Source organism: Rattus norvegicus, chromosome 18 (assembly GCF_036323735.1).
Source record: "Rattus norvegicus strain BN/NHsdMcwi chromosome 18, GRCr8, whole genome shotgun sequence".
Lineage (NCBI taxonomy): Eukaryota > Metazoa > Chordata > Mammalia > Rodentia > Muridae > Rattus > Rattus norvegicus.
In genome coordinates this window covers 65,427,355-65,442,863 of record NC_086036.1, presented here as the reverse complement: position 1 = coordinate 65,442,863, position 15,509 = coordinate 65,427,355, and the positions used below count along the sequence as shown (strand labels likewise).

General features: G+C 41.6%; 1 protein-coding gene across 29 annotated transcripts in view; it reads right to left on the bottom strand.

The window, feature by feature from the left end:
• Positions 1 to 15,509, bottom strand: part of Tcf4 (transcription factor 4) — a 346,347-nt gene that overhangs the window by 120,323 nt on the left and 210,515 nt on the right. For 20 of the 29 annotated variants that reach the window (XM_063277625.1, XM_063277624.1, XM_039097159.2 and 17 more), the window contains 2 exons: positions 4,796 to 4,925; positions 4,287 to 4,336 (listed from right to left, as the gene is read on the bottom strand). In XM_063277625.1, coding sequence (XP_063133695.1) covers positions 4,287 to 4,336; positions 4,796 to 4,925 — 180 coding nt within the window. The remainder of the gene's footprint in view (positions 1 to 4,286; positions 4,337 to 4,795; positions 4,926 to 15,509) is intronic. The other 9 variants (XM_063277623.1, XM_063277626.1, XM_063277617.1 and 6 more) reach the window with 1 other exon arrangement.

Below are 15,509 nucleotides of genomic sequence, written 5' to 3'. Positions count from 1 at the left end.
ACCTTATAACTTCTGGGCTTCTACTAAGAAATAAACAAGTTAGCAATTTCTCTTGAGAAATCATTTGAGATTTCTTCAAGCATCTGAGGAGGAGAAAAAAAGACAAAACACTTGAAAGTATGGATTCACTAGCATATTTAAAACCTTCATTTTTTAATGTCATAAAAAATTGAAGAAAATAAATACTGTTAGTGTTATTCGCGTTCACTGATGTATCTGATAATTTCTATATAAAAAGATAGCTAAGTCCAGACTGAAAGATTCAATTTTACCTAAGCATTCATGTTCCTTGGGGATCATATGTTATCAAATACGTGCTAGGGTTTTGTTTTCTCAAATCCACCTAAGGACCCACTCATGCCTCAAATTTTCTTGGAGATGCTCCAATCTTATTTTAGAATCATTTCCTCAGGATCTACGCATCCAAAATGATCTCGGACCACATAATGCTTGCCAGTTCCTCCTGAATTAAACATAAATAAATAAACCAAAACTACAATTTAGCATGGAAATTAGATTTTACTGAAAAATTCAGCTTTGTGAAAAATCTCACTGTTGATGACAGAGACCACAAAATAGCTCTCAGGGTAAACCTTTATGTTTCCAGAATCTTACAATGTTCCAGAAAGCCTGAGGGAGCCTAGGGGGAGGTCCGAAATTGAAGTGGAGACCGTCTCCACAAATGTCAGAATTACAAAGTCATAACTCTTCATACATTCTGATAAAACGTAGATAATTTCAATACGAAGATGGAGGCTTCCTATGCTTACATGTGAGTGAGCACAGTAAAAATTCCAAACGACATCTGCTCCCTTTTCTGTGCATTTGATAAGAATATTTTTAAACAGTACACTTGGAAATTGTTCCTTTCTAGATTTTAATTCTATCATGTTAATTTCTAGTGGGAAAAAAAAAGCGTGGATCATTTCTCCTAAGCTGTAATTTGATATGGTGCGTTTTTTCCTCCGCATAAATACACGACTGGATTGGTAAGATTGTTAGGATATTCACAAACAAGCAACTTGCTGGGAAGGGTAGTAAAACTTCCAAGGGCTAAGATCACAAGGAAATGTGGTTTTAAAGCAGACAACCAAGGTTCGGGGACCTAACCAGATGAGAAGTTCACATGTAGGTTCAAAAGGCTGGAAATGCTAAGTGGTCAGTGGCTTCAAGGACTAGCATAGCTTTATTATCTAAGTCCCTTCAGACAAGAAAGGCTCCCAGACAGTGGGACTCGGCTGAAAGGGTAACTTGTTAAGGTGTGGGAAGAAATCGGGACAACCTTCCACAGCAGAAGATGGAGTTCCCTGAACAAGTATCATTCCCCACAGTTTTTCCTTAACCAAAGTATCACAGACATTACCCCAGAGAGCCTATCTTCTCTTCTTCTATGGTTCTAAAGATATTTGTGGATGATGGTCCTATGTCAAGCTTTCACAGTGGCTCAAGGTCTCCAGATGTGGCACACAGTACAAATGCATGGTCATGCCTTGTACCAAAACTATGACATGGTATTGGGTTAAGTTCTCTGTCTCGTCTCTGTCTATCTCTGTCTCTGTCTCCCCCCAAACTCCCTTCCCTCCCATCTCTGCCTCTTCCTCCCCTTCCCTCTCTCTGTAGGCAAAACAGAGCTTTAAAACAAAGCTAGGCAGTCCTCCCAACCTCCTTGACCCAGATAGCCTGAAAGAGCCCCCAAGAGCTATTGAAGTCCATTTCTCTCTCACCGTTGTATTACCATGTGTGACTATGGGATACTACAGTGTAAATGTTCCTCTGTTGGTCTATGAAAGAGAAAGGAGCTATTTCACTGGGGATAGGGGATGGACAGGCATGATAGATTGTAATAGATTTATTACTATCTTTCGTGGTAAATATGTATTTAAGAGAACATCAATTTCTTTAATCAATTCACTGCCAGAGAAGGCTGACCCAACCTTTCACTCTTTGTTACACAGGTATTTGAGAATATGTTGGAACTAGGTTTAGAAGTTTCAGACACATCGCATAATTCTATTTGAAATTAAAAAAAATAAGGGAGACAGAGATCTAAAAATACAGAAATCTAGATCTACTAGAGCTAAAGTGTTACTGTGTCTAGCACAGACTGTTTCCTGAAATCAAGTAAAAATACATACTTGATGGTGGCAAGGCATGGGATCTCCTTATCAGGAACAGAATACAACAAAGCCAATGAACACGAAGTAAATCCCAACCACAAGAGGACTGGGATGTTCTAGAATTACCAGTACAGCAGTGTTAGGAGTCCCAAATTGCTCAAATTTATCTTATTCTTTCTGCTTCAGCCTTGATCTTGTTCCTCGTCTTTGAAAGAAGGGCTGTATACATCAAAGTATCCTTTAGGATGGCTAACACATTTAGCCACAAAAAAAAGTCCTCTCAGAAGGGTTAATCCTAAACCGACTGTCCATCCGAAGCCAAAACTTGAATAATATAAACAAGCTTCTAATTTCTGATATTCATGTGTTAAAAGGAAAAAAAAAGATTTTCTAGGCAGGGCACAGTGTGATCTACCACCAACAGCAATAAAAACCTCTTGACCAAGCTGAAGAGACCAGTGAACTACACAGAAATATTTACATTTATACTTAAATATTTAAATGAACTAAGAGAAGTTACTGATAAGCAGTAATATCGTAGCCACTTTAAATAGCTCCTAAGAAACTGTGACTATTTCTGCAATTTTTTTTTGCAGTAAAGTAAAACACAAATCACGACTAAGAGCCCGAAGTTTATTTTCATCTAAGACATAGATAAAATGAGATAAAATGAGTTTTCAGAGCTTCCACGCACAGTCACGCTGTCATTATCGACCTTCCACCCTTCTCATGTTTTTACTACTACCAGGGTTATGCTACGTTCAAAACGGAAACAACGTCAAGGGCTTTAGCGCTTGAAGCTGCCCTTAAAACTATTCATCTAGAGTTCCCTCTACAGGAAACTCTACCACGAACTTCGAGCTGGAAATCAGCCGACAAAAGCAGCCAACCTGAATAAAATATAGGAACGCAAGAAATAACAACACGGCACGGTTTTAAGTGACGTATTGATATTCTAAAATGACTATTTTATATGCCATTGGCAGTTTTATTTACACAATATTTTTCCATATTTATGGCTAATTTTGTGGTGCTTCTTCAACATTATCAAGTCTGATAATCAGCATACAAAATTTGTGAGGTTTCTCTTTTGATACGACTTATTCTGATATATTCATCTAATAATTTTTTTTTTGGATGAGCTGAACTGAAATCAAGTCAGATACACAGGTGTGTGGGTTAATCTAGCACATTTGCGAAAGCCATTATTCTCCTAATTTACTAAAAATGAAATAAAACCAAGGAGTGCACTGATTGGTAATACACTTCTGGAAATCTAAATATAATTTTGTCTTAAAGTATAAGGACTTATAAGGCCCATTAGCTTTTTTTTTTTTTAAAGATACTAGAAGATTACATTAAACTGTCTTTACATGTACAACACTGGAAGGAATGAAAAAAACACAGGTAAGAGAGAGAGGAAATCATATTTTTACTTTACACGAGGAGAAAATACTAGCAATGGATCAGTTATAAACAAGTTAAATACTCGGAGGACCTAAAATTTGCAAATACATGAACTCAAATCAGTGTGTCATACATTTCCTGTGATTATAACCAACTTTTCCTAGGTTGGAGGTTGGGGCTTGGGGCATCACAGCAGCAGCCCCTCCACAGCCCCAGGTATCACAAATGCCCAGAATGCTTTGGTGACGGCTGAATTCTCCAAGTCTCACTTTTGCAGACGGTGACCACCTTTGCAGCTTCTATTCATCAACCTCTCCAGAAAATAGAGACATTCTCCCTGCACCCTGGGCTGAAACCCATGTAATTTTTCCCTAAATCCGCTCCACAAATCTCCTTTCGCATGCAAATCCATAAATCATCATAATACTGACAAAGAGTTTAACCGACACATGAAACTAATACTGAGGCTCTCCAAAGCCCTGTACAGGTAAAGCTCTACAACTTGAGGCACCTTTTCAAGGCTCTCTTCAGAGCTTAACTTGCTGAATGCCAACAGAGGCCTGTAGCCTTCCAGCAGGGGCTATTAATCACCACAGTGAGGGTCAGGTAAAGCTGGTCATTCCTCTCTCTCCACATTCTAGATGTGCGAACAGCAGCTCTGGGCACGTGGAATCTCATCGCCTCCGTTAGCCTTCTACTGACACCAAACACATACACAATGGACAAAGTACAGAGCTAAAAAAAAAGACAGGCAGCACTTACTGAAGATGGCAAGCCTGGAGGAACTTTTCTGACTTTCTTTGTCTGCACCTCTGAAAGAAAAGTGAAGATGCCATGAGTTCCCACATGCCAAGTCTCCAAACAAAAAGCTATCAAACCAGGGCGTTACTGAGCTTAGAGCAGACTTTCTTTAATAGACACCCCAACTTGCTTTCAGACTACCACAGATGAAATGCCACTTTGCTGGTGAAAAACGAAGAGACGGGGGTCTACCTTGTGACTACTTTGTGCTTTTAAAACACAGGTTTCTTGTGTGTGTGGTCAGGTGACACGCCAAAATAATCAAACATTTTAAAAAGTTATGGCGTTGCGCAAATGGTTACCATATCCCCTGGGGGAGTAGGAGAAGCACCAAGCTGAGGATTGGCTCGAATCTTTTGGGATGGGTGGGGGTGGGGGTCATTTGGGGGCAAAGTAGGAGTAGTGTAGCAATATTTTTTTATAAATATATTAATAAAGATTCCAAGTATTCAAACAGAAGAGGGCCTTACCCATGGTACTACTGTGAAGAGGCCTCCGTCGGGCGTTATTGCTGGAATATGGGTAGTACTGGGAGCCAGGTTTGGTGGGCGAAAGGGTTCCTGGGTTGCCCATATCCATGTCCCCTCCGAGGAGACTCTGCTAGAAAAGGAGAAAAAAAATAGATGTTTAATTTTTCACATTTACCTCCTCGCACCTGATGGTGAACAGAGTAATACAGAAACTAGCATTTGCTGAGCTAAGACAATTCACATTTATCCAAAAGCAAACGCCACAGAGGAGGCTATCATCAATTTGGGCATTTTCAACCCTTTACTTTGAAGAAGGCAAATGGTGCCCCCTTAAACCAAATAATATTTTTAAAAATCATTTTAGATGATGAGAACTTTAATTTCATAAGAAAATGTCATTTCTTTAAGATGGACGTTTTCTTTCCCCATACTTAGGCTCTGACCTGGGAACCATGCAGACCCATGTTTCGAAAGGACCAACCCGAATCTCATTTTTTGAACGCACACGGTTTTCCCAGCTGCACGCACTGGGAGTGAGTGTGGACAGTCCACTTTCTATGGGACACATCCTGATCACTGGGGACTTTATGAGGCTCTCATGGAGCACAGAATGCCAGATGAGTGGAGAAGAAATTCAAATCCCAGGGCAAACTTTCAGTCTCATAGCAAAAGTAGGCGTCCTCTAAAAATGGTCCTCTAAATCCGAGGAGCTCTCCTGAAGACTACCAGAAACTGAAACAAATCCCCCGTGGAGTCAACATTTACCTGAACACTAGAACGTTCCCACAACATCATTGAGCTGTCACGACGGTGTGACAAATTGCTAAACTTTCGAAAAATGATGACATAAGACGGATTACATAATATTATGTTTCCTAAAAGCTACCTAGGAACTTACCCACAATACATAAACCGCCTGGTTACGCTGTGCTTTGGACACATTGTCCTTTAAATTATTCTGATAGGCAATAAAACGAGTGTAGAGAGCACCGTTTATATTAAGAACAAATTTGCTATTTAATAAAGAAATTTTAAAATTAAGTACTAAAAAATCTAACTTTATCGTTACTTGTAATCAACTTTTACTGACTGAACTAATTACTGTCCTTGATAAAGTACAGAATGTGTTTTCCCTAATCTAAATTCTAATCACCGTGTCACTCACAACAGACTTAGGGATGCTTCACTAACACACTATTCACATGCAAAATACTCTAAATAGCCCAATTATGACTCTGCCCCTGTTCCCTGGTTAACCCGCTGAGAACTGAAAAATTTCACAAGGCAGTCACCACCTAAAACAAAGGGTCCTTGTTTTAAATTAAGACAGTCTTTTTGAGTCCTAAATAGCTCAACAAAGTGGCATGTCCTCCAGTGAAAGCAGTTGGTCAAATATGACCCATAAGCGGGGAAATAAAAGTTCAAAGCTCTCTTAGCCACCACCATATAGCTAAATATCATAGAGAGAGCTGACCAAGGCAGGGGATTTCTGTGACTAATGGTGAACACTCTGTAACAGGATAATCAGCCATTGGCATTCCCGTCTTCACCGTGTCAAGCTTACGACGTGTTCAGGGATACACAGTAAACATCACTTCAGAAAAAAAGAAACCCCTGAAGAAGAAATTCTAGGAGTGGAGACATATTCCCGAGCAACCAGTTAGCAGTTTACTGCTAGCATCTGAGTTTCAGCCACGAAGGATGAAAACTGGGTCATTAGCCAGATATAAGCCTAAGATCCACATGCCCAGCTCTTGCCCTTCTAGAACTTCCGGAAGACGCAGAAGAATTAATGGTGGCAAACTAAAGCACCATACCCCGTCACGGCCAACTTTTCCAGGAATTGGGGGTTTAGAGGTACGACACCAAACGCTTTAAAAATCATTTTTGGTATTCAAATAGGGCGAATCTCAACCTGAAATTTCACTCTCGAGAAATTCTTAGTGACCAAAATCTACATCTATATGAATACCAATCCGAGATGTTTTCTTTTGAAACCTCCACTGGTGAGGTGGGAAAGATATGAAGTCCATAAATTGGTAAATCTACGACTGAGTCTTCATTTTATTAGGAAAGGAGTTTGAAAACAACCAGACATTGTTGTTATTGTCTCTTTCACAGAACGCTGAACCTCCTGCATTCTAGGCACATGGTCTACTGTTGTTACCTCATTCATGGCTCATGAACTAAGACGAGCTTGGCATGTGCCAACCCAGCCAACACTGTATTGGCAACCATCACTCTTATCCCCCACCCCCACCCCACGCCAAATATATAAAATCCCCAGGAAAGGGCTGAATAAATATTCTGAAATATTCACTTTTCTTTTCCCTGGGTCTAACCATTGGTTGATTCCGACTGGCCCTGGTAGCGTAGGTTCCAGTCCCAGAAAAGGACATTTATGTAGTAGGCAGACATAAAAACAAACAAGCAAGCTGACCTGGGTTTTAGTGGCATTCACAATAGAGCTGTGAAGGAAAGATAATGATTGCCTAGCTACTGGCTGTGGCTGACCTCCTTGTTGTTGATTTCAAAGAAAGTCTTCCTGTGTGCCAGTCACAAGCAAATCAGCATCCAATTTGTCTATGCAGCCACGGGAGCTATGTGGGTCCCAGGACCAAAAGCCACAGAACACTTCCAACTAGCGACTCCTGGCAATCTCCCCCTGCCCGCCCAGCCCCCCAAAAACACATTCCTGCTTCTTTCTTTTAGATCTGTTTGTTCCCTTTTCTTTTCCACTCAGACAATGGAGCATTCTTCTAAAGAAACAAAAACAAACATTTCCTCAAACTTAAAGGGGCCTTAATGGCCCCCACAGGGAAAATGAAGATAAAAATATGTGTGCTCTTATTATAGAGTCTACTTATAAAATGAACAATGACTATTTACTATTGTTTGGTCTTTATGTCACACACCTAACCCTCTGTGGCGATGAGAGAGATCAAAAATAATTTCCACTCCCGAAACACTTGTTTAAAAGTCAATGACATTTGATTAAGGCAAATTATATAAAAAGTACACATAAAAGATAAGGCATTCATCTGTCTGTAAAATTGCCTCCAAGTATGTATAGCTTTGGAAAACAAACTTATGCTTCATGGAAGTTAAGTTTAAAAGCTGTCTACTCTCAAAATGAGCAAATGCATCCTTGCCTTAAATAGGATTAGAAAAGTTTTAGGGTCCTGTTTGGGGTCTGTTTGATTGTTTTGGTTTGTCTGATTTGGGCTTTTGTTCTGTGGTTATTCTGGGTCCACAGCACTTAGCCCCTCCTGTCAGCCAGGATACACTGGAAGCAAGATAAGGTGCTTGCTTCACACAGCAAACCTGTACATCTTAGAGCCAGACTTTGTAAACCTTCTTAACTGTTCACATGTGAGGAGAAAAGCCATTTTCTTCTGTTCCAAAGAGAAACTGTTTCAAGCCTTATTAAAATACATACCAAAGAATAAGACGTACTCACTTTGTTCAGTAATCGTAAATGTTTGGAGAGGTACCCACTGTACCCCAGGCACCAGCAAAGAGCCGAGTCTGGCATAGCTATTCCTACACTGAAGTCAAGGTTCTGGGAGGGTCTGGTCAATCGAACTGTTGTTTGTTTCGTAGCCCGTGTGAACTTGCAGACTACCCTAGCATCAGCCCTTGGGAGCTGACTGCCTTCATTTCTTGATCAACTACCGAGCAGTGCAAGTGAAAGGAAGGATGTAAACCACAAATTAAACTTGGGAAACAGAAGCGGCTTATACCTCAAATTAGATTTATAACTGAATGGTAATCAAAAATAGAAGTAACTGCTCGAAGCTTAAATTATCAACTCCTTTTTCCCCCCTTGTTAAACTAAAATCATCTTGCTCCGAACTATTATTCCATTTCAGTCAGCGCTTTAAGTGTAATGGGTGGGTGGCTCATTTCTAAAAAGGAAGATTATATTTACCCTTAATTGTAGATATGAGTGAGATCAGAGCTATGCACACTGGTTCGGGGCATACGATTAATTTATCTAATAGGCGAATGGCCTTGAATTTCAGAGGTGGGACCTAGGAAAGCCAAGGGGGGAGTTGGGGGTTTAGGAAATCTCCGAGGGGGAAAATGTGCCCCTTGCTTTTGAGGCTTTCTCTGCTTTTGCGTCATTACCATTACGTTCTGATCTGATATCAGACACAACATCTTGGGGGAGGCTACGACAGAACACAAGAGAAGCAGTCTCAGATGAAACCAGATTAAGCTCCTTTTCTGAACTTTTGCCAAATGCACGCGAGCCTAATTCGTGTTTGGGTCTTCTAGCGCTCACACAGCTGCGAGCTCGTTCTTTCATCCCAGACCCAAGTGATGTACAGTGGCTTTGTATGGCAAGCCGACTCCATACAGGCAAGGGTTTGTTATCTTCATATGGAAATTGAATCCAGCATGGCTATCAAACTTATGAATTGTTGGATATCCAGATAGGTGCCTAATAGACGATTGCAGCATTGGGTACAAAATAGACGTGGAGAGGAACTACAAAGTAGCTATGTCTTAAAACATTGATCGCCGCTGAGGTCTTATCTACCCGGCTAATTCTGCACAGAATTAGGTTTTCAAAGACACTGCTGAACAAGATTCCTAACAGCCATGGGGAAGTTTTTGCAAATCCCCATCGAATAGCTGCTGCTGATTTTGCCATTTTGACCACAGAAGGGCCATTGCTGACTTACTCGATAGCAGGAGGGGGCCGTAATTTTGCTGCTGTTCGCACTTACTCGGCAACCTAGAATATATCTTGCACCGAAGGGCAATGAAGAGCACAGTAATTCCACCTGTCCACTTTTGAACTTCAAAGCTCACAACTGAAGGTCAGACCTTGGGCAGCCTTTGTCCCTGATCTCTGAAGGTACAGAAAAAAAGGCACTGTTGAAGCGGCTTGCTTTCATTTCTGTCCTGGGCTTGGTTTCAGCAAAGGAGAACTTGTAAAAAAAAAAAAAAATGGAAAGGTGGGATGGCAGAGATAATCGAGGGCTGAGATGGCTGCCGTGTGGCAGAAAAAATACAAATTATGGAGTTATCCCTCAGCAAGTAGTTTCTTTTAAGAGATTCTAGATATCTCAAGAAATAAACTATATTAAACCTATGGTCCACGTTGTCTTCCATAGGAACTCAGAAATAAATCCGAGCTAGGCCTGATGAGGTCATCCCAGGTATTTGGGAGGTGGAGGTTAAAGGATTGTGAAAGGCAGAGCCTGCAGGGGCTACAAGGCCAGCAGGGGTAGCAAGATCTTGTCTCAAAACAAAAAAAGTAAAAGAGAGCTGGTGATATAACTTAGTGGTAGGGCAGTTCCTTAGAATATGCAGGGCAACAGGCTCAACCCTTACTGCAATAAATGAAGGAAGGGAGGGAGGGAGGGAGGGAGGGAGGGAGGGAAGGAGGGAGGGAGGGAGGGAGGGAGGGAGGATGATTGACTCAAGCAGGGTAAGAAAAGAGACCCAGAGAGTTCTGCACAGACCTGGAGCTCAGAGCCATAGGGACTGACTATGACTACCCTTACCTTGTCTGTCAGAGGGACTAATAAATGGCTTATTGGAGTTGTTGGGACTAGAAGGAAAAACATATGGAAAATGTCCAGCAGAACCGGTGCCTAACACATACTTCACTGACCTCCCTGGGCCCTATTTTATACTTTCCCTTTTCAAAGCCAATCATGAGCATTTACTGACTATGCATTTGATACCTTTTAAAATAATTTTCTTCTACCATGATATAAATAAACAAATGAACAAACTTTACAGTTTTGGTTGGACATTTGAATAATTCCCAAAGAATTCAAGTGACCTTGAACAAAATTACTTATTGTAACAGATTGGATTTCACCAAACATTTCAAAATTCAAATACATTGTCTTTCCTTGTAAAGAAACAAAACACCTTATATTTAAATGTTATAATGCAATACAAAAGTTGCTATGGTAACTGTAACTTAATGTATAATGTGGTAATAATGAAGTAAAGATGCATGCGTTTTGTTTTTTTTTTTTTTGTAACGGAAATTACGACTGTCCAAGGATTGACAAGATTTATACATCCACCCATTTGATTACTTCTCAAACTAAACAACAACAACCCATTGTTTATTGTATACATTAAGCTGAGAAGGTTTCTCTGTGGTTCATAGAAATGCATTCTGGAAGCCCAGGTCAACTATTACATATTAAAAAGAGGATTAATTTGGTTGCTGGGAGGTGTGAGTTTGGGAGTGGGGGAAAAAGCACCAAACAACCAGAAATTTAGAATAAAAATATGAATCAAAAAATTCTTATGTAAAGTATGCAGAATTTAACAAAAGTACATTCTTGTCAATTAAAACTCTCAGGTTGGGCCAGGAAGTTCATTTACTTTATAATTTGATAGAAAACCACAAATAGCATATAAACAGTATCTGCCTTGAAACATTCTTCATTAGAAATAGTAAACCAAAGTAAACCAAGAAAACTGTGAACAACATAAACATGCAAAGGAATTAGCACCAGTCCTGTAAAGTTGGGGCTCGAGGGGTGAAAGCATCACTTGACCATGGTGCTATTTAAGTAAAGGATTGCCAGTCTGGTCTCATGTCAGTCTTTATCATACTGGATGGGGAGAATTCAAATCGAAGGTTATTGTAAAAATGTTTGACTCTCAGGACAAGGATATGGAAGATCCATTCTTATGGTACTGGTCTCTCGGGGAACGGGAATGGGGAAGAGGGGACGGGGTCTCCTTCATGAACCTTGACAGGGCACTCCATTAGAGCCTAATGGGCAACTCTGCAAGCTATCTCTAAGCAAAATGTGCATTAACACTTTGCTTCCAAACACCCGCTCCTTCCTGAATGTGTGGGTGATCAGGAACTGGGGGGGGGGGGGGTGTGCATAGAGGCCAAGCTCATTGATATGCGTCTCAGAATAGGAAATGATTTAGGTGATTCAATTTTTGACTCCCTATAGTGCCTAATATGGAGACCTACAGCACAACAGACCACAGGAGAGAGGAACACAGACAGCAAGGAGAGGCAGGGCAAATAAACACTAAAGCAAGTGAGTAAGTGTTTAAATTGGTCGACTGGAGCAAAGAGAGTGTGCAAACCTGTTCCTACTTCTGTTGCTGCCAATAATACTAAGTATAGCCGGAGACAAGTACAGATCCTTCGGACGTTAACATGGCGGACGTTAACATGTACTGTAGCTTCTGACATACACATGGACATTTACAGTGCTATTCCACATGGCTAGCAAGCAGTGGAGGCCTGTTTGACTTGACACATAAGCTTGACTTTTGTGTTCTCTCTGCCCCAAGTCCCTCATCGATAGTTGGAGCTATGAGCTAGTTAGGGAATGGTAACTTACAGAGTACCTCTCTTCTTCCTGCAGAAGAATCATCTAACACAGTAGAATTCAGCAGGGCTACATGGGAATGCCATCAAGCCCCAGGTAACCTGGATATGAGATCTTAGTGGTTGTTACTTGTCTGGGACATGATAGCATGATTGCATCCGCCGTGAGAATGACTGGGATGATAAGAAATATTTAGAAACTTGACGTCCGAGTTTTCTGACTACAGACTGTGGTCCCTTCAAGGCAGAAAGTGAGCTCCCTTGTCTCTGTGTCCTTGGCATCTGGCACAGTGGGTCCCGATACAGCTCGTGCCAAAAGTAAATGTCAACTGATTAAGTTAACTAATTAGCCGGGGAATGTGCTTACGGGATTTCAACCATTACTGTTATGAACATATTCTGGATCCCATGTCAGCGGACACACAGTCCCTAAACTTCCACTTGCAGTATCATCCTAAGATTTTTCTCCTGCCACATCAGATGAGCTTCACTCAAAAGCTAAATATGGTTCCTGATGTACAAATGTCTCAACAAATATTTTCTACAAAATCTTCCCCAGTTTCCTGGTTATCACTCCAGTCCAACTAAGAAGAGGTGAAGAACCAGAGTTGATAATGTGTGTGAAGAAATTAGTTGTATGCTCTACAAAGTCCCTTGTACAGCTGCTGACCTTTATTTTCATGCATGATTTATATAATGGAAATGGACTAATTTCCCTAAACAGGTATGGTTGTTGGAGAGTCCATTGTTTACAGAAGGGCCAGGTTCTTGAGTTGGGCAACAGGAGAAATGCAGGCATCGACTAGCTGAACACCTATAGCAGAACAGACCACAGGAGACAGGAATGCAGACAGCAAGGAGAGAGAGAGAGAGGCAGGGCTTGTGAAGACTTCTGTCATATTCTGAGACGGAATCTCTTTACCCAGCTCTGGCTGGCCTTGAACTCATAGAAATCATCCTGCCTCTGCCTCCTAAGTACTGGGATTAAAGGCATGAGCAAGCACACCTGGCTTGCGGAGTCTTTTAAAGAGCATGGTTACTCTGAGGAACACAGCATAGGGGACAGACTGGGAGAATTTGAACTGGCTCGCAAAGAAATTGTTCTCCCTGGGGTTCCTCTAAATATCTTAGAGACCTAGCTTTCAGATTCTACTTTCTTGACTACTAAAATCCCCTTGGCTGAGATAGAAGGGAAGCCAGAGAAATGACGAGAGCAGACTTCAGAAACAAATGGGGTCATCGGCGGAACTTCACACAAAGTTCTGAAGCATTTCTTCATGTGAGGTGGTCATCCTGTTCTCTCCAGACCACGTCGCACTTCCTAGGATACTTAGACATCTCACGGAAAAGGCCTCTGAAACTCAGAGCTGAGTCCATTTCCTCAAGTACAAAACCCTTCTGAGCTCACGAACTTTCAACCTCTCTACTCTCCCAAGGCCGATTTTCTCCTAATGCATTGTCCTGAATTCCCTTTACAGTCAGCCAACTGAGAGGATGCCACTCAGCCTTTGCTATGTGCCAGTAGCTGTGGTGGGCCAGGAGTAAACAGAACGCTCAGGTGATGGGCTCTCCTAAAGATGGCCTGAGAGCAAGGTGTCTAAATTTTCCCAACTGCCCACCTTAAACCCCACTTCTGCAGCTTTAAGCTTTTCAAGAGATGACTCCTCTCCTCCAAGGACAGGTCTTCCACTCTGTATTAGATAAACCACTCCAAAACACCTCTGGAGGTGAGAATCAAACATCATCTCCTCAGGGCTTCTTTTCTCAGGACCCTTAAAGAAGTCACTTGCCCTACCCTGGGCCCTAGTCCATTCCCTTATCGCAGTGCCTTGGGATTTCAGACAGAGAGAGGGGAGACTTCTCAATAACAGACGTGTCACTCTGTAAACGATGCCAGTCGTGTGGTGAGCAGAAAATATCCATACAGAACTCGCTGGAGCTTAAGCTTTGTTGGCCAGGGGAAGCCATTTAATTTTCGCAGCCCCTTGAGGGAGAATCTTATTAATCCCACTTTACAGATGAGGTGGCCTGAGGTAGAACAAAGTTCACTACCCACCCAAGATTACTTGAAAACCAAGGGATGACCAAATTGTGTCATTTCACTGACGGTAATTATGTCTCTTGGATTCACGCGGCTCCTGGTAATAACACATCTGAAATTTTCAACAATTACCTCACGCTCGTCTTTAAATCATATGCTCGGAAGACTGCCCTTCTCCTTCCTCTGCTCTCTACCACCAGCAAGCTTCAGTGCTGAGGAACAATTTACCGCCATGCATTTAACTCTCAGGCTTTGAGTCCCAATGACCTCCCTATGGAAACTCCACAGAGAACTCACTGACTCCACGACAGATTTGTTTAGTAAAGTAGCTACAATCAGTCTTGTCGTTGACCCAGCACTGCTGTGCACAACCTAAGCAGCCCTTAGAGTTATGAGGAAGATGATACAAAAACAACGAACAACTGGAAAACTTCACCAAGTTAGAAGATGGTGAGCTTTAAGGGCTCATAGAGGAACTGTGGCGCATTTGCACTTATAAATATTCTCTCTCTCTCCTCGAGGATGTAGGACAGGTATATTTTTATTGCCTGTTCACATAATACCTCATTATAAATATATTTAGATATTGAGCATGTGGCAGTGACTTGATGAACTAGTTCACACGCCAGTTGAACAAAATCCATGAAAGGCTCCTGTGGAACACACACTTGCAAAGGGCAGAAATAATTCCGTGTGCCGATTTTTAAAAGAAACAAACACACTTCATCTTTTCACACAAAACCTCCCCCAGAAAAGGACTTGCATGGAACTAATCTGCTGCCTCGGAGCTCAGTTCAGACTGAAAGCGAAGCCAGGTGAACTTAAAACCCAGCAAAGGAGAGAGCTGAAGAATGTAGACTGTAAAAGTCTCAGGACGTGCATCAGAAATATTAATGGTTAGCTAGATAGACGTGCACACGCAAAGGCACACATACATGCGCACATCAGGACACACTGCTTGACTCTATTTCCTTTGCAGTACTGGAGACTGACACCAGGGCTTGGGCATGCAAGGCAAGTACTCTATTCTAACGACACACTTCAGGCTTCTTTACTTTGCATTTTGAGACAGACTGTCATTGGCCCAGGCCAGCCCTGAGCTCTGTAATCCCAAGCAGCCGTTAAATCTCCAATCCTCCTGCCTCTGACTCCCAAGTAGATAAGATTACAAGTCTGTGCTCCCAGGTTCTACTTACTAGAATTGTTTTAAAATATAAAAGCAAAATGTTTACATTTCTTTTCCGGATGTGGCTTCTGTTCTCATTCACAGTAGATGGAGCACTTTAAGGGCAAGAACTGACAGATATGCGTGCTAATCCATGTCCAGGACCCCT